This window comes from Chelonoidis abingdonii, chromosome 2 (assembly GCF_003597395.2).
Source record: "Chelonoidis abingdonii isolate Lonesome George chromosome 2, CheloAbing_2.0, whole genome shotgun sequence".
Taxonomy (NCBI): Eukaryota; Metazoa; Chordata; order Testudines; family Testudinidae; genus Chelonoidis; species Chelonoidis abingdonii.
In genome coordinates, this window is record NC_133770.1 from 260720837 (window position 1) to 260738925 (window position 18089).

Consider the following 18089-nt stretch of genomic DNA (forward strand, 5'->3'; position numbering starts at 1 on the left):
CTCTATTTTCTTTTCAACAAGAATCCAAAAAAAATGAATGTCTTGTAAAAAAAATAAGATACTCTGGGACTGAAGTTCAAATTAGTCCAACCTGGGAAAACCCACTGGCTTTCTCATGAGTGATCTTTGGATGTTGTCTTAAAATTACTGCGACTGTTATTAATGGCTTTGGAAAGTATCTACCAAGATGGAATAGATCTAAGTAGTGAGGCTGGTGGATTACCTTTGCTACTATATTCAGAGAAGATAATCGCCATTCTCTCTCATGTAAGTCTAGTGTTGAAACCACTTGGGTTATTAAATAATGCCATCAAGGCATCTGCAACAACAGTAGTAGATGTTTGTCCAGCAATGGAAGCTATGTTTGGATCAGAGAGCAATCCATTGAAAACATACTGGAAGAATCAAAGACTTCAGTCCAGAAGTTGACTAATGAAGGCATTTATATTGAATCCTTAAGCGAAGAAAACAAGAAGTGTTTGTTAAACCAGCTGAAAAAGTACACAGACTTGATTCTTACAAATCTACTACAGTGACAGTTGAGTGGAGTGAGGCACTATCAGCAATGAAGCTGCCATGTGATCAGGACAGAACAGAGAATTTGAACACAGCGTACAATATTATACAACGAATGAATGAATGAAGATTTGACTTCAACTTCTTTTTTATCATCACTAGAGGCTCGACCCGATCTTTTTGCTGTTTCCTGGGATGAAAGAAGTAGGAATTCATTTCTTGCTACTCCTAGTCACAACAGCTATAGTTGAATGTTTGTTTTTCATCCTCGAATAGAATTTTGTGTTCTGAAAGAAATTGCCTTCTGCCTGATCATGTGAATGAACTAATTAGCATATCAATTGAAGGAGCTGGAAGTACTGGACACACAAGAAGTTATCAAAGATGAATGCACTACATTCAAAAAGTTCATTAATGGAGCTGTGAAAAATTACAGCAAGAAACCCACAAGGATGTAGATGTAGTGCTTCATAGAAGGCTTGAGTATCCAACTTTCATTTGTATGATGATTTTAAAATGTGAGTTAAATTTAATGAAATGATCCTGAAACATTTTTCAGTTTTTACTATGGTGCTATACATCTCATTCGCCCTCATAGGCTCACCCCTCAGCCATCACCTTCCTGTAAATTCAAACCCTATTCCTCCACAATTTCAATTCCTGGGAAAAATACTAGTACAAATAAATACTGATGATAATGAAACAAAACTCAATAGTAACTGTTCAGAATTTATTTTTAAAGTGATAAGATTATTTAAAGTAATAGTTGATCATTCACTTTTATTTTGTTGTTCCCTTTGGATACAGGAAGACTAAAGACCCAGCAATTTAGATCTCACCTTCCATTTGAGACTTACACATGGTTTGTGCCCCATTTCTATAGAGCAGGGTCTTTTTTTTGTTCTATTTGCCCCTGACATTTGTTACTGGGTCTATCACAACAGCCAACTCTGAAATAAAGATATTTCTTTTCATATTAGGGTCTCCCAGTTGTAGGTCCTGGCTGCAGAGTGATGCACTTAGGATCCATTTCCTTTGCATACCTTAGAGGCTGTGAGTTGTTTCTCCTACAAATCTTTCACTGAAAGTAGATTTTATGATTCAAAACACACCTGCCTACCCTTGAGTAACTGTTGAAAGCACAGACAAATTTTCCAAGTGTTTGAACTCAACAATGCATATGTGTTTTTTGTAACCTAAAATTGCAGTGCTCTGCTTAGAGCTTCCTACTTGGTAGTGGTAGAATGGCTAGCTTGCCCTCCTGCCAAATGGACTTGAGCCTCTTAGCCCCTCTGTGTGCCAGAAGGAAGAAATCACAAGTTATTTGGACTAATAAAGGTAGTGAGTCAAGTCTTTTCTTGTATAACAAAGTTGTAGCTGTTGCTATAAAGCCCATGTCCAGGTTTTTCCATCTAAGCAATTTATTATTTAGCTGGCTTCACTCCAGGGCTAACTAATAAACAATCATTACCTCTATCTGATCTCTTTACTTTACTGAAATCCGCTTCCCCTACCGAAACTCCCACAGCCTCCAAGCAGACAGAGAAACCACGTCTGAGGGCAGGAAGACCGCATGATTCACTGGGGACGGTTTGCTTTGGCCCTGGAGGTGCTTCGTGTGGGGAATAGGATTTCCATTTCCCAACGTTTCCTTTGGTGGATTTCCCTGGCAAGGAATTACTAACTGCGCCGGCCTGGTGCCAATGGCTGACGCTCAGATCAGAGGCTGGGGGAAGAAGGATGCTGCTGATCCTGGACTGAACTTCTGGTGCCCAGGAAAACCAAACCGCTCCCAGTTTCCACGACGAGCTAAGGCTCCCTGCCCCGCTCCTGAGAGGAGATTCCCTGGAGCCAGGAAAGCCTCTCCTCCCTGGGACCACAAGGGGAGAGCAGCGACAGGAACTGCCCACAGCCCCTGCTGTGCAGAGAGCACGTTCCTCAGCAGAGCCAGGTCTGCGACACGCGTAACTGGGCGCGGGGCGGAGGCACCTTTCAGGAGCCGAGGTGGCAGCAGCGCTCGCCCGGGGTCAAGCAGGGGATTCCGGAGCCCTCCTGCAGGGGCGGCGGCCCAGGGGCTCTCCCGGTACCCGCCGAGGGAGCACGTTCTGCCGGGCCTCGGTTGGCCTCACGCGTGTCCCCTTCCTCCCCCGGCCGGCACAAGGCGGCTGGGGCCCTTCCCCCGCCGCGAGCCCGGGAGGAGATGAGCCGCGTCTAGCTTCGAAACCGGGCGCCCCGGCTCCCCTCGCCGCTTCCGAGCGAGGCACCCAGCCGCCCCGCCCCAGCCAGCCGAGCGCCCCCGCGTGGCGCGCAGACAGAGCCGCCCCGGCCACCGCGCCCCGGCCCACAGCAAGCGGGCGGCTCTTCTCCGGCTGCTGCGCGCTTGCCGAGGGCGCTCCCGCCGGCTTCGCGCTCCGCCTTGCCCGGCTCGCGCGGCTGCAGCCGCCGGGCAGCGCCTCAGGTAAGCGCCGTCTTCTGCCCCGCTGCACCCTGCAGCCAGCGCTCCGCGGTGGAGCCGGCTGTTCTGCGGGGACCTGCGCGGCTCCCCCGTGCCCTTCCCCGGCGGGCCGGCGCTGCGGCTGCAGGCACGAGCAAGCCTTGGGGCGCAGTGCCCCGCCGGCGCGCAAAGCTGCGGAGCCCGCTGCGCGTACAGGTGTGGCTGGGTCAGGGTCAGAGCAGGGCTGGAACCGAACAGCTCCTGAGCTGGCGAGGATTGGGACAGTTTGGGAGGTCTCGGTCCCTGTCTGAAGTCTACAGGCACTGCCCAGTTCCAGCGCTGGGTTTGAGTTGGACTCTCCAGATGCATAGCTAGGCTTGGCAGCATTAGCTTGTAGCGGTGCGTGCACCAACTGAGGAAATAATAGTTCCATTGAGGAGACTTGAAATTTACAGAGAGGCAAAGAGAGCAAAATGCTACTTGAGAACTTCTTAGAGTTGGATTTAAGGATATTTACTGTGTATCTTTTGACATGTGATGTGGACAATTTGTGTTGTAATGGTTTTAAAGCTTTAGCTTTTTGAATCTCAATCTCTACTGTCCTTAAATAACTGTCTGCTTCTCCCAGCGTCTGACACCTGCCCATACTTTTCCACAACTGTGAACATTTAAATTGATAGAAATAGAAAAAATGCTTAAAACCTATGATTTTGGGCAATTGTGAACGTGTACATCAATAAAAACAGAAAAGAATGCTTAAAAATAAACATTGAGATTAAAAAGGTTTGACAGAATGTGATATAGAGGAGTCAAGAAGATTCATTGGTGCTTAGAGGTCTCACTTGAAAGACCTGCCTGCCCTGCCTCTCTTATAGACAATCAGATCCTTGCTACTATTCTTAGATACTATAGGGCAGTAAAAAATAGTCACACTGGATCCCCCATAAATGTGAAAACACCATTAGCAACCTCTGTTTTATATTTATTACTATATTTTGTATGTAGTGAAAGAGCTACTGTGTATGGGCCTTTCTGCTTTCTCCTGCACAGTCTCAGAACAGCTCAATGGTGTGTCATAAACACTATACTGTAGCTAAAGGAGATTCTCCTTTGAACTCAGGTGGTAGGGGCCTATGCATTTGGAATGGGAGAATCTGAGTTATGTCCCCAGTTTCGGCTGTAAAGTTCTGAGTGGTCATGGTATAGAGAATTATGACAACTATGAAGTCCTGAATAGCCACAGATTTTTAATTTCTAGTGTTAACTGTGTTGTTTAATATTGAGGAGTGAAGAGGAGAGGAATGTATGTTGCCAGAGCAAGCACATAAGTGTATTTCTTCATTTTTTTGTGCTGTCAAACAAGTAACTGACACTAATGCCACCACACAGATAGCTACAGTTCAGTAGTGGGTGAAGTGATTCCGTATCCTATCCTATATTCAATATGACTATGAATTATGTAAGACTAAGCTCCCAGTTTTGTGGGGCCATTCACATACTTCAGTATCTTATGTAACATTTAACATTTACGTCGGTCTTAGGTTTTGTAAAAACTTGTTTTTAATACTACTACTTACTGATGTAAATTTGGGGGCAAATTTGACCTCACAATAACTGTTTAATAGTTGCCCAAAAGTATATATCATATCTTACAGTTATATATTATCCTTAAACTCTTTACAAATGGCTCATCGCTGGATCGTGGCCACCTCTGGGGTAAAACATAGGAACTATTTTGACAAGACAAAGTATAGTTCTGAAGAACACTGTAGCCAGTTGAAATGGCAGGGGAATATAAATTAAGTAGGCTAATTTCCAGATTAACTAAATATATCCAGTTGATGATACTCTCTAGCCTCATGAAAATTGTTGTGGGATCTTCAGTGACCACAAATTGTCAGGATCTCAGTTTTAGAAGACAGCATTTCAGTATCATACTGACCCCTAACATGATACTGGACATTAGGTTAGTGTTAACTCAGAGGGGAAGAATGCAACCTCCTGATTTACAAAGCACTTTCTGAAGCATTTGGCTTTTCTTCTTAGGCCACCATTCACGAAGTGAACAGGCCTGACTCTGTTTAGCTTGAGAGATTGGAAAAAGAATATGTGATTTGGTATGCCTGCCCTAATAAGGAACACTAAGATGGAAGGCATAGTCTTAACAAATCCCAACACGTCTAGGGATAAGGAACTCTAATAATGGGCACAGTGAAACATGCATATGATTTTTCTATAAAAACTGAAATCTTTGAAACTGAAAACAGCTTTAATCATATTCCATACTATTTCCTTCGAACGTGTTTTAAAATCTAGATTTTTAAAATTTGGCTTTATATAATTGTGTGTAAAAGCATATATTTAACTAAACCATTATTAAAACTAAATATGATGTCGTTCTGTGTTAATATTTTGATAAAGAAAATACAACATTAGGCTGGTTATATGAGGCTGCAATTAAGGCCCTAATCAGGGGCAGCTCTAGGGATTTTGCTGCCCCAAGCACGGCAGGCAGGCTGCCTCCAGCGATTTGCCTGGGGAGGGTCCACTGGTCCTGCGGCTTCAGCCGCGGGACCAGCAGACCCTCCACAGGCATGCCTGCGGGAGGTCCACCGAAGCTGTGGGACCAGTGGACCCTTCGGAGGCAGCCTGCCTGCCGCCCTCACTTGGTGTGCTGGGGCCTGGAGCCGCCTCTGGCCCTAATCCTGCAAATATGCACATGCTTACTACTGCTGTAAGTAGTTCCATTGACTTTAGTAGGACTACTCATGAGTAAAGTATAATGTACGCTTAAGTGTGTGCAGGACTGAGGCCGAAGAATATAATAGTAAGGGATATTTTAGGCAGCTTATACACATTAGAGGAAGACTAATCAGATATAAAGAATCTCGTATGATTGGTACACTCTACTCAGATGAGGAGAAAACACCAACTGCCACTATTTCACATATAATCAGACCACTAATGACAGATTATTCTAATTGATAAGGCATGTTCACAATTCAACTTTGTTTACATTATAAATAAGGAGTATCTAGAATGCACTACTTCATATCCTGAACATTTTGTTTTAGGCAGATGGTGGTGTTCAGTTCACCCTTTCTTCAGCCTGACTTAGCAGCATAGGGGTCAGTATAGATAAGACAGCATGCCTGTTTTTTTGTTTTTTTTAAATAGAGCCCTCAGTTTGTAACTGAGTAGCTGTACTTTAGGAGGCAAAACTAAACAGCCAACTTGTATTATATGTCACATAATATGCACTTTCCAAATATAGTGCCTTTTTAGAGTGGACAAAACTAAATTTCTCAGCACCACAGTGCTACTATTCTGGTAATTTTGAAACCCTGATGTCTAGAACAGACCCATAACTGGAGAGTGCAGATGTATCTGCCCCAAAAGAACAAGTTTAATGAAAAGATTCATTGTCCAAGCAGCAAATGAAGAAAAATCACTAACAGGGAGATTGATGCTGTCATAAACTAAGAATCCCCCTTGGTAAATCCTGCTCAGTGGAAATTGTGAAGAGTGAACCATTCTGTGGGTGTACTGCTTTCCAAGATCACTGTAAACTTTTACTATGGTCAATTTCTGACATTCTTGAAATGATCATTAGTTGCTTTTAATAATGTTGACAATATTAGCCACAGTGATATTACTGGGGCCAGATATCACAGAGATAGGTGCATTAGAAATAACTAACAGATGCTATATTACTGTTTCTTATTTCATTAGAGATGTAGAAAATGAAGTGATATAAAATATAACTTGAAAGGTATTCTCAAAGAAAATTATACTTAACACTTTCACTAAGTTCATTAGATAATTAAATTGAGTGAGTGTGAGCAAGAAAGTGTTACTACGACATTTATATAGCGCAATGACATTGTAATGTGGAAGCTGAAATGTTGAATATGTTATAATATGCTTTGTGTTTGTAAGGAATGTGTTGGTTTTCTGATTGCAAAAGGTTTTTTTATTTTCATTTTACTTTTTTCTTAATATCTTGTTTGTCAAAAATTGTAAGATAAGAAAACTAAATAATCCTTTTACATCAACAGTAAAAAGTAAACAAGGTAAAAAAAATTTAGTAGGTTCTGATTAGGGATGTAAAATATTAAACGGTTAACTGGTAAGTATTAGTCTAACTGTTAACCCACCTCCGCATGGGTCTCGATCTGGTTCTCCTGCCCCGGGCCGTGCCAGCCTGATCCCAGCCCATGGCTGATTGCAGCCCCGGGCTGGCCGGAGCAGCCCCGGGCCAGCCCTGGGAGCTTCATGGGGGAGGGGGGTGGCCAGCTGGGCAGGGAAAGTGTGTTTAGGCTGGGGAGGCAGGCAGGTGCTGTGGGCCCTGTCGTGGGGTAAAGTAGTCCCTGGCCTCCTTTTGTGCCACTGGAAGGGGTTCGGCTGAGAAGATGGACAGTGCGCTGGTTAGTGAAGAGAAGGGAAGCTGCTGCTGGGTTGGCATGGAGCGTCTGTGGAGGCCATATTGGGCCAAACTAGGTAGCTGGGGCCCTCTCCCTTAAATCAATTAACCGATATAATTTTAATAGTTTAAATGGTTATCTTTTAAAATGATATTTACATCCCTAGTGCTGATAAAGAATCACTGAGTGTGTGGGGTTTTTTGTTTGTTTTTTTTGCCGAAGTGTACAACTTATGGAGCTTATAATTGTTTGTCAGTGACTAGGTTGGTGAAGGTCTTGAGCTCTAATTATGAGCTACACTCAAATTATTATAACATACAAATAAAAGGTTAATGGGTTAACAGATATTATTGGTAAGTCAAAAACTGTTGATGAGGATCTGAAGTAGAGAACTAAGAGTTAAGAGTTTCTAAAATCTTTCCAAGTTTTTCTTTTACCACACGTAGTTTAAAATTAATTGTAATCAGCTCAGGCAAACTGAAGAGATATTTGGTGTAGGTCTGACTGTGAGCTGTGTGCACAGTATTACAGCAGGCAATGTATTCAGATGAGTACCTGCTTGCATGCTTAGCTATGTTCATGATTTTTGTGTGTGTTAATAAAATTTGAATTCTTAAAAATGGCTACAAATAAAATCTTTTTTGTGTGTGATTGCTCATGTTGTTTCTGAGAAATTGCACTATAAAGTCCAGTTAATTTGATATAGTTACCAAGCATCAAAACTAAGAATATGGGGATTCGGTACTGTCACAGAACTAGTGGAACAGTTGATCTGTGTTACTCTCCTGAATAATCACAAAATTTCTGATTGCTCATGTTATTTGTGAGCCTCCTGTAGTCCAGCCCTACAGCTGGGCTGAGTTTGCCCAAAGCAAAGGAAGAAAACAGAAAGCAGTGGTTTCCTTTGATCTCAAAAAGTCAGTGGTTCAGTTGGGAGGGGTGTGATATGCCATTGTCTCCAGGACTCCCCATTAGAGGGTGCAATGGGAAATGGGTAAACTGGGTTTGCATTGTGGTTGGCCCAGTCTTCCAGATTGTTTGGGCTGAGGGGAGAGGAGGGACACATTACACCACTGGTGGTTCAGCTTGATACCCCAATTTAGTTGCTGTGTATAAAATCACTTCCTTATTAGCTTGCCCAATTTCTATAGTGATCATAAGAGCACTTGTGGGAAAGATGTTTTCAAATCTCTACGTTTTCTATCCTGGAGAGAGCTCCTTTTGGCTTTCTAGAGGATTTTCTGATACAGATACGTTGGTTGGATCATGTACTGAAGCAGCAATCCAGGGAGAAAGGAAGTTCTGCTGCAGAGGTCTCTAAGTGCCGTGCTGGTGTCCTCTAAGGTGAAGTAGGTGAGGAAGCAGTGAAGGAATAACTCCCTATAAGCTCCAATAGTATCGGTGGGTAGCAATGGATTGCTCGGGGATCAATATATCGCATCTCATCTAGATGCGATATATCGATCCCCGAACGCGCTTATGTCGATTCCGGAACTCCACCAACCCGAACGGAGTTGCGGAATCGACAGGGGGAGCTGCGGACATCGATCCCGTGCCGTGAGGACAGTGAGTAATTCGATCTTAGATACTTCGACTTCAGCTACGTTATTCACATAGCTGAAGTTGCGTATCTAAAATCGATTTTCCCTCGTAGTGTAGACCAGCCCTATATCTCAGAATGTCCCAGCTGTTTCATTGGAGCTTAGAGTGCAGCATATTAGCCACAACTTCTTTATTGCTCATGTGACCAATATGGCATGCTGTAGGGTTCATAGCTGCTGTTCCAGGATCCCTGTGGTCAGTCCAGAGCTCTTCCCTCACACTACATTCTCAGCAGAGAGAACATGCTATGAGAGCATTTGAAGCAGAGCTGGAGCAGGCACCAGAACTCCACAGACCAAATAGAGATGTCCACTATTTCTAATGGTTTCCACAGTAGTGCCCATTGATTTTTTAAGCGTTCAAGTTGAAACTCCCCATGGAAGGAGCTAAAGGTGCCACACTGTAACTGCACCCAGAGAATCATGAAGTATATTGTGTGGGTTAAAGCATTATCCTTAGCTGAAGCGCTAAGGTTTCCTTATGTGCCAGAGCAGCTGCAAAAAAGGAGATTATGCCCAAGCTCACGTTTCCAGGCCATGTAGATATCCAGAGCCTTCGACTAGAGATTTCCCAGATAACTCATGGATTGAATCAGTGAGACATCTGAGGCAGAGTGACAGAGGTGCAAGATAACTGCTTCTGGGAACAGGAAGAAGTTCCTTTTCTTGAGTTTCTGAAAGAGATTGTTGCTTGTGTGCTGTATTCATAGATTTTTAATACCAGAAGGGACTATTATGATCATCTAGTCTGACCTCCTGCCTAGCCTAGGCCCACCAAGTGAATCTTGCATTGAGTCCCTAACTTCTGGTTAGTGATAGCTTATCTTTTAGAAACATATGCAATCTTCATTTAAAGATTTCAAGTGATAGAGAATCTACCACATCCTTAGTCTGAATTTACCTAACCAGCTGCTAGTCGCTAGATGTTGTTGTGCCTTTGTTTGCTAGATGGAAGAACCCTCTACTGTATATAATCCCAATATACTTACAGATCATGATCGAGTTGCCTCTTATTCTTCTTTTTGTTAAGATAAACAGATGGAGCTTCTTTAATTTTTCTCACTGCAAGGCAAGATTTCCAGCTCTTGAAACATTTTTGTACCTCTTTGCTGAACCCTTTCCAATTTGTCAACATCCTTTTTATGCTAGATACATAATACACTGATCATAATATCTCCCTCCTTCTATTCAATATTTCCCTGCTTATGCATCTGAAGTTCACATTTGTTCCCTTAGCCATCACATCACTCTGGTAGCTCATGTTTAGATGGTTATCCACCATGATCCCTAAGACAAACTTTTCAAAAGCACCTAAGTCCTATTTTCAAGTCACTTATTAATCTAGGAGCCTAAATCCCATTGACTTTCAATGACAGGCTCCAATTTTCGAAAGTTCCTAAATCCTTTTGAGTCAGTGCTTTCCAACAATAATCCATCCTATAAGTGTTACCTATGTTCTTGGTTCCTACAAACATCTCTTTTCATGTTAAAAGCAGCAGAGAATCCTGTGGCACCTTATAGACTAACAGGCGTTTTGGAGCATGAGCTTTCATGGGTGAATACCCACTTCGTCAGATGCAGGTAGTGGAAATTTCCAGGGGCAGGTATATATATGCTAGCAAGCAAGCTAGAGATAACGAGGTTAGTTCAATCAGGAGGATAGGGCCCTGTTCTAGCAGTTGTAGCAGTTCTAGCACCATCAACCTCAGCTGGACAATCTACACGGAAGTCACTTTCTAGACACACCGGGGTGCAAAATGAGTGATGGTCACATTAACACCACCTATATGAAATACCTACCGACCGCTAGCTACTTCAATGCCTCAGCTTCCATCCAAGCACATCACACATCCATTGTCCCACAGCAAGTCACTGAGGTACAGCCGCATCTGCTCTAACCCTCAGACAGAGAACACACCTTAAAATGATCACCTAAGCATTCCAAATACAATACCGCCGAAGAAATTAGGAACAGATAAAGAGCAGACTATAACCAAGAGCCTCCTACTGAAAGACAAACCAGAAGCACACGCAAACAGGCAATCCACTGGCCATCCCATACGCCCCAGCCTAAAACCCTCCAACGCATCACTCAGGCATTACCAACCCATGCCTGCGAAAATGATCCACTTTCTTCACAGGCCTATTCGGGGGCAGGCCATCCTCGCCACTCGCGCACACACTGCCCACCCTCGAAAACATACTTATACCAGAACTCGCAAAACACCGTACCATAGTATCTCGCTCAGCGAACCAATCATGCAACAAACCAGTCGATGCAACATCGCCCACATATCTAATCCACGCACCCCATCGCAACACGGACTTAACCAGATCAGCATACCATCACCGGATTCATTCACCCTGAAACATACCACCAATGTACACACGCATCATACTGCAGCAAATGCCTCTGCTATGTAACCTGGCCAAACTGGACAGTCTCTACGGAAAGGAAAAGGACACAAATCAGATTAGAACTGGCAATTATACAAAAAACTGTAGGAGCAGCACTTCAACCTCCCTGGCCCACTATAACAGACCTAAGGTGGCATCACCTGCAGGCAAAAAAAACTTCAGGACCAACTTCAAAGAGAACTAGCTGAGCTCAGTTATCTGCAATTCTTGAAACCATCAGCTCAGGACTAAAACAAAGACTGTGAATGGCTTGCCAACTACAGAACCAGTTTCTCCTCCCTTGGTTTTCACACCTCAACTGCTAGAACAGGGCCTCATCCTTCCTGATTGAACTAACCTCGTTATCTCTAGCTTGCTTGCTAGCATATATATACCTGCCCCTGGAAATTTCCACTACCTGCATCTGACGAAGTGGGTAATCACCCATGAAAGGTCATGCTCCAAAACGTCTGTTAGTCTATAAGGTGCCACAGGATTCTCTGCTGCTTTTACAGATCCAGACTAACACGGCTACCCCTCTGATTCTTTTCATGTTGTTTGAATGAGCCTAGTTGACATCGGCAAACTTTAACAACAATGATTTTGTATTTTTTCCAGGCCACTAATAAAAGATATTGAATAGCATTGTGCCAAGTGTAAGTTTGTCTCATCCCTGTTCAAGGAAACAAATTACAGTAAGGAAATACCTGAGTCTGTCTCACTGATTTTTACTTCAGAGGGAAAACTGGCCTGCAAAGCCCCAAATTCTGCTGCTACTAAGAGAAGGGGCCACACTTGCACCCCATTCTCTTCATTAGGGGCCTGGTATGAAAGCAGTTGAAGGGGAGTTGAGGCAGGCACCAAAACACCATATCCCTAATAGAGAGATCCACTGCTTCTAAGGCCTGTTGCATGGCTGCTGGTCAGAAGCTGAGTCTGGTTGCAGTGGAGTGGGGCCTATACCAGAACAGATTATGAGTGGATGATGGGCCACCCTACAGAGGTGACAGAGGTAGGGAAGTCGTTAAATGAGAAGAGAAAGTTACGTAAGCAAGCACCATTGACAATTATGGGGAAGCCTCAAAAGATATTGATCTCTGTAGAGGAGGTAGAAGAAGCACTGAATACGACAAAAAAATGGTAAATCAGCTGGTGAAGATGAGAACTGATGATATGATCAAGACAGTTGGAGATACTAGAATAAAGTGGCTTAATGGATTATTATGTGTTTGCTGGATTCAGGCTAGAATACCATATGACTGGAGAACAGGATTGATTGTACCTCTTTGGAAGGGCAAGGGTGATGCAAATGATTCAACCACCTATTGGGACGTCATCCTGTTATGTCAGCCTCTCAAAGTCCTTGAGAGAGTTTTGGAAGCAAGGTTGAGGTGAAGGACAATATAGACAAGGACCAACATGACTTCAGGAAGGGAAGGAGTACTATAGACTCAATATTTGCAATGAGACAGAAGTTTGAAAGTAGTGTAAATTGAGTGCATAATTGCTATGTAGCATTTGTTGATCTTGAGAAAGTATATGGCTTGATTTTGCAGGAGTTGGTGTTTGAGGCATTGAGAGGGACAGTAAAAGGACTTCAAGAAGTGGCAGTGACAGAGGAGCTGTATCAACGATCCAGGGCTAAGGTGATGACAGTGTATGGAATTTCAGACAGGTTTGAGGTGACAGTGTGATTGAGACAAAGCAGTGTACTGAATCCACTTCTCTTCATCCTAGTTATGGAGTTAATGAGCAGGAAAACCAAGCCTGTGGAGACCCAGGGAAAACTAACGTATGGTGATGACTTGGCCCTTTTGGCTGACACCTTATTTACTAATTACTTTTTGTTATCAGAGCGGACGTGTGTGTTTTAAGGCCATGGTTTGAAGGTAATCACAAAGAATACTGAAATTATGAAAGTAGGGGAGGTAGAAGAAGATCTGCTGATTTGAAGTTTTAGAAGAGAAGATGAATCAGAAGACAGAATTTGTGTACTTGGGAAGCACACTTAGTGCCATCAGAGAGAGATCTGTAGAATTGAAATGAAGAATCAACGTGAATGGGCAGCAGTGAAAAAGATGGCAGGAGTTCTGTGGGACTGGCAAGTAAGTAACAAACTGAAAGGAAAAATATATGCTGAGTGTGTTTGCCCATGCCTGCTCTATGGTTTGGAAATTGTGGGTCTTATGGAGATGGAAGAAAAAAAGTTACAGGTAATAGAAAATAATATACTGAGGAGAATGAGTGCACAGGGAAGAGAAACTTGCGACTCTGTGATAGGCTGGAGAGTACATGTTTGAAGTGGGCTGGACTTGTGATAAGAACGGGAAAAGAATGGTCAGGAAGAGGACAGCAAGAAAGGACATGGAAGACTGAGGATACTATGGAAAGACCCTGTCAACAGTATGTTTGAAGAGAAACGGATTGGAACGCTGATCTTCAAATCTGTGCCATGGACCAGAAGTAGTGTCAAAAAATCTCAGGAACCTCCAGCCCTGTGAAAACAGGAAAAGGAATTGAGAAGTGAAGTGTGAAAGGTGCAGCTAATCAAGCTTTTTTCTTGAAATTCATGTGTGTGGGGGTGGGTGTCTTCCTTCCACCAAATCCATGGCAACTCTTCACGAGCGTATTTTTTGAGAGTTTACTAGCACTAGATGGTATAAGGTGACAATTTATTTTTAGAAAATACACTCCATCGACTGAAAGTTCAGGGTTTTGAACAGGGTGGGTTTTTTTGTTTGTTTGTTTTTCTTGCTTTGTTTTTAGCTATTTCAAACCTACTTACAGTAAGTGGTAGGATCACAGAGTGAAAGTCCCTTTTCTGGTCTTCCATCAGTTTGCTTCTTGTGAATGACCTAGGAGTAGATCTGTTAACAATGTCACTATGAAGGTCATCTATTTATGCCAGTCTCATAAAGGCCAAACTGTAGTCTGCCAGCGTGAATTACTTAATTATGTCGACCCGTCTTTTGATGGATATGAGAGTCATTCTAAACCAGTGTGTCTGGGTGTTTGTATGTGGTAGAAGAGGAGAAGTGAGGGCAGGGTGGCTGCCATAAGCACAGCATAAGTACACATAATTTGGTTAATCAAAGAGTTCATTTCATTTCTTTTCTTTGTCACAGTTTTGCATCCCTGATTGTCCACCTTGCTTTTTCTTCACGAAAATGAAGAAAATGATTACATGCTTCCTACTGCTGTTTGGACAAACTCTACTTTTCAGTGACTCCGCCAGGGAGAGACATCTTCCACCAGCATTTTCAAGCCAAAGAAATGGTGCTAACCCACAAGGTACTTTACATGGTGAGTTGCAATAAGCCTCCCTCACACTCAAACTGTAGATGCATGGCTTATTGGCCAGATGCTGGCTGAGATAATTATAGTAAAAGGGAGTCTGACATCTGCAGGGGGAAATGAGAGAGATTTTGACTTACCGGTTTGTTGTTGGGAGAAGGAGTTTGCTAGCAATCAGCTAGACCGATGTAATTTATTTCTAACTGGTGTGTGTTTTCTCCAAATAAATGTGTGATATGAGACTATTGCATTGGAGAGACAACCTGTCTTACCAGTTTAGAGAGAGGATGTTTATGTGAGGTCCTACTCAGAGCTGTCTGACCACTGCTCTTTTTAGCAAGTTCCAGCTGTGCATGTGTTTGCTGGGATGAGGGAATTTGTATCAAATTTAATCAACAGCTGATGAAAATAGACCACCTTGGTCTCCTATTTAGACACTCAAAGATAATCCCTTCATTTTCATCATGTTTTTCTTCAGATGGGTAGAGATTTCCCCTGCTGTGCTGAAAAGCTGTGGAGGAGACTAATATTTAACTAGTTGCTGGACTATATAGATCTGCCCAGTACATTTTTGTTGACCATGGATCCCACTTCATAAGGTAGTGTTCTGGTCAGCTTCTTGGAAGTCATGAATTAGTCAGGGTCATGTTCCACTACTCACAGTCTAAATTTAACTGAGTGGATGAATTGCAAATATGCCATATTAGAGAGCCACGGGAACTGACTTTACAGTTGATTGCATTTTGATTTTCTCTCAAAATAGGACTAAAATCCTTGTATTTTATACTTTATTAGTGAATTTAGACTCCAGATTTGGTACAATAATTCTTCAGAGGACAACTAATTTTTCTATTTAACTTTTCAGTGTTCCCTTTTGCAAAAGAAATATTTTAAACTGTTCATTCTGAAATTTTGCCCATTTTTCCCCATTGGGTTACATTAACATATTCACAAACTCCAACACCTCCCTCCCATGCATGATGGTAATATTGTGGATATAGGTCACTTCTGAATCTCCAGAATTATACACAGATTTATTCCTCTAATTCATGATAACCTAACTGAATTTCACCAAATTTAGCTAATGGAATTGCTCAGATCTATTAGCTACTTCAGTTTTTTATGCTGCCAGCCTCTCTTTCCACTAGGTAGCCTTTAACTGCAACCTAAATCCCTCATTACCGCCAACACACACATCCCCATTTATCCTTCCTACATGGTGTAGCATGACCTTAATGAATGAACCAAGGGGGTGTGAGTGGACACTTAGAAGAAGCGTTCGGAAGCATGAGGAAGAAGTGGGTGTTGAATTTGGTTGTGGGCTGGAGTGGCAGAAGAGAAAGGAGCACCTGAGTTTTGTCAGAGTGGAGATATTTTCCAATGAGCCACCTGGGATTGTGGACTATAGACACATTTCTTGTTGGGATTGTTTCTTGTTAGCACTGATTTGTGCTTTCCAAAGTGTGTCTAATTTATGAACACCAAAGAAATACCTATATTTTATACTAGATGAAACTTTAGTACTGTCTGATTCTTACTTATATCGGATGGAAAAACAGGGCTTCTTTGAAATCTAGAAACTATTAAGTGAATTTAGAGAAACAGCAGTTAGTTAAATCCTGAAATAAATGACTATATGTTGTATGGGTCACAGAGCTATTGATTCTAGGTGTGAAGCTCAATTAATTGTAATGTGATGTAGGAACCAAAGGGTCTGATTCCAAGTTTCATATATATTCATGGGCTAGATCAGAAAATGCCTTGCATTTTCTCCATTAATGAATGCCTTGTAAAAGTTCCCTGAATAGGAGCTACTATAATTTGTATCTTGCCCATGCCAAATGGCATAGTGAACCAGTTTCCTGAAAAAGCGTAGCCCACAAAATTGCTCTGATATTTGAAAGTAGGAAGAAATGTATTTACTTAAATAATTTGATTTGTGTAAAGAATTTATCCTTACAGTATTAGGTGCTTTTACAGGAATTAAAATATAAAAAGACAAACATTTAAAAAAAAATCTAAATAACAGCTAATGTTTCCCATGCAGTCAGCCTAAGAGAGCTTAATCCTTCAATAAATAAACCATCATCTTCAACAAGATAGTGCATCAATAGAGCATACTAGGATTCTAATAGTCCAAGAAGATTCTAATTTCATTTTGTGGGATATTTTTAAAGTTGCTATTTTATCTTTATGACTTCAGAGAAAATCGTGCTTAGGAGTCTGGCTCAGTGAAACATGTTTGGTTGGGTTTTAATTTCTGTTGTTCCTCATCCCTGTCATTCTGACAGGTTGATAAATATCTAGACTTAATGAAAAACAGTAAGTATAAAATGCTGTCACATAGCTGTCATAAGAAAAGACTGGTAACTGTGTAAGACAAGAACTTTCTTCTGATGATCCATGATACTTTGTTAGGTCTAATAGAAGAAGTGAATTTAACGAGGGTTTTAGAAGGAATGACTCCTGGTGTTTAACTTGTTTTTTGGTTCACCCTAATCTTTCTCCTACATTTCAGAGAATTTTTGTTTTGTTTTGTGGCTGCTTACTTTGCTCCACTTATCTTTACAAATTATTATTCTTAATAAAATAATAATTTTCCTTGTAAATATTTGAAATACATTTTGTTTGCAAAGGCTGAGTAGCAATAATGTTATTGGAATTCACTCTGGGGAAATTGATCCAGGCATGCTGGACTACTATAAATTGGTTTAATTTCAAGCCTCCTCTCACCTCCACCCCCATAAAGTTATCCTGTATTCCTAGCTATCAAACCACTTCAGTTCCAATTCACTTTCTTCATAGCACTTTTTCTTTAAAAGTTTCTTACAACACAATAATTGTAACAAATATACAGTAAGTTGTTATTGCTGAGCTGATTAAGAATAAATGTGTGTGTATGCATGCATGTGTTTGTGTATATATAATAAATATAGTGAAATATTTACACTGACCTAACTTCAGAAAAGTGGCTGTTGCTGTAAAAAGTGTTATTGGTTATGTATATGAACTTCTCTCAATGTTTAAGCTATGATATATATATAGAGAGAGAGAGAGAGAGAGAGTCATGTAAGACCTTGCAGGCTGAGGGGAGGAAAATAGGATGGCTCAGGGAACTGGTAATTATAACATATAAGTATTGTAGCAGGATGAGTAGAGCCCTATGTATTTTGCATTTGTGAAATACCCCAAAATAAAATGAAAAACTCACCCCTCGGTGGAGGCTCCTGCTGCTCCTGTCCTCCGGGGCTGGGCCTGACTCCTTGCTCCCACATTGCAACCTGGCACATGGGGTCACAGTGCTGCTCAGATTTGGCCTGGCTCCTCCTGACAGGACCCAGTTCCCCCCGGGTTGCCCACCCTGAAGGGAGCAGGATTAGTGTGGGGTTGAGGTTCAGTGGAGGAGGGAGAATACTTAAGGGG

The 18089-nt window shown here is 42.0% G+C and overlaps 1 protein-coding gene across 7 annotated transcripts in view; it reads left to right on the plus strand.

The window, feature by feature from the left end:
• The first annotated feature begins 2351 nt into the window (after positions 1-2351).
• The window catches only part of MATN2 (matrilin 2), a 128903-nt gene continuing 113165 nt past the window's right edge, over positions 2352-18089 (plus strand). For 5 of the 7 annotated variants that reach the window (XM_075063119.1, XM_075063120.1, XM_075063121.1 and 2 more), the window contains exon 1: positions 14501-14675. In XM_075063119.1, coding sequence (XP_074919220.1) covers positions 14540-14675 — 136 coding nt within the window. In that variant the 5' untranslated portion in view covers positions 14501-14539. Of the gene's footprint in view, positions 2468-14497; positions 14676-18089 lie in introns of those variants that run through there. The other 2 variants (XM_075063123.1, XM_075063118.1) reach the window with 2 other exon arrangements.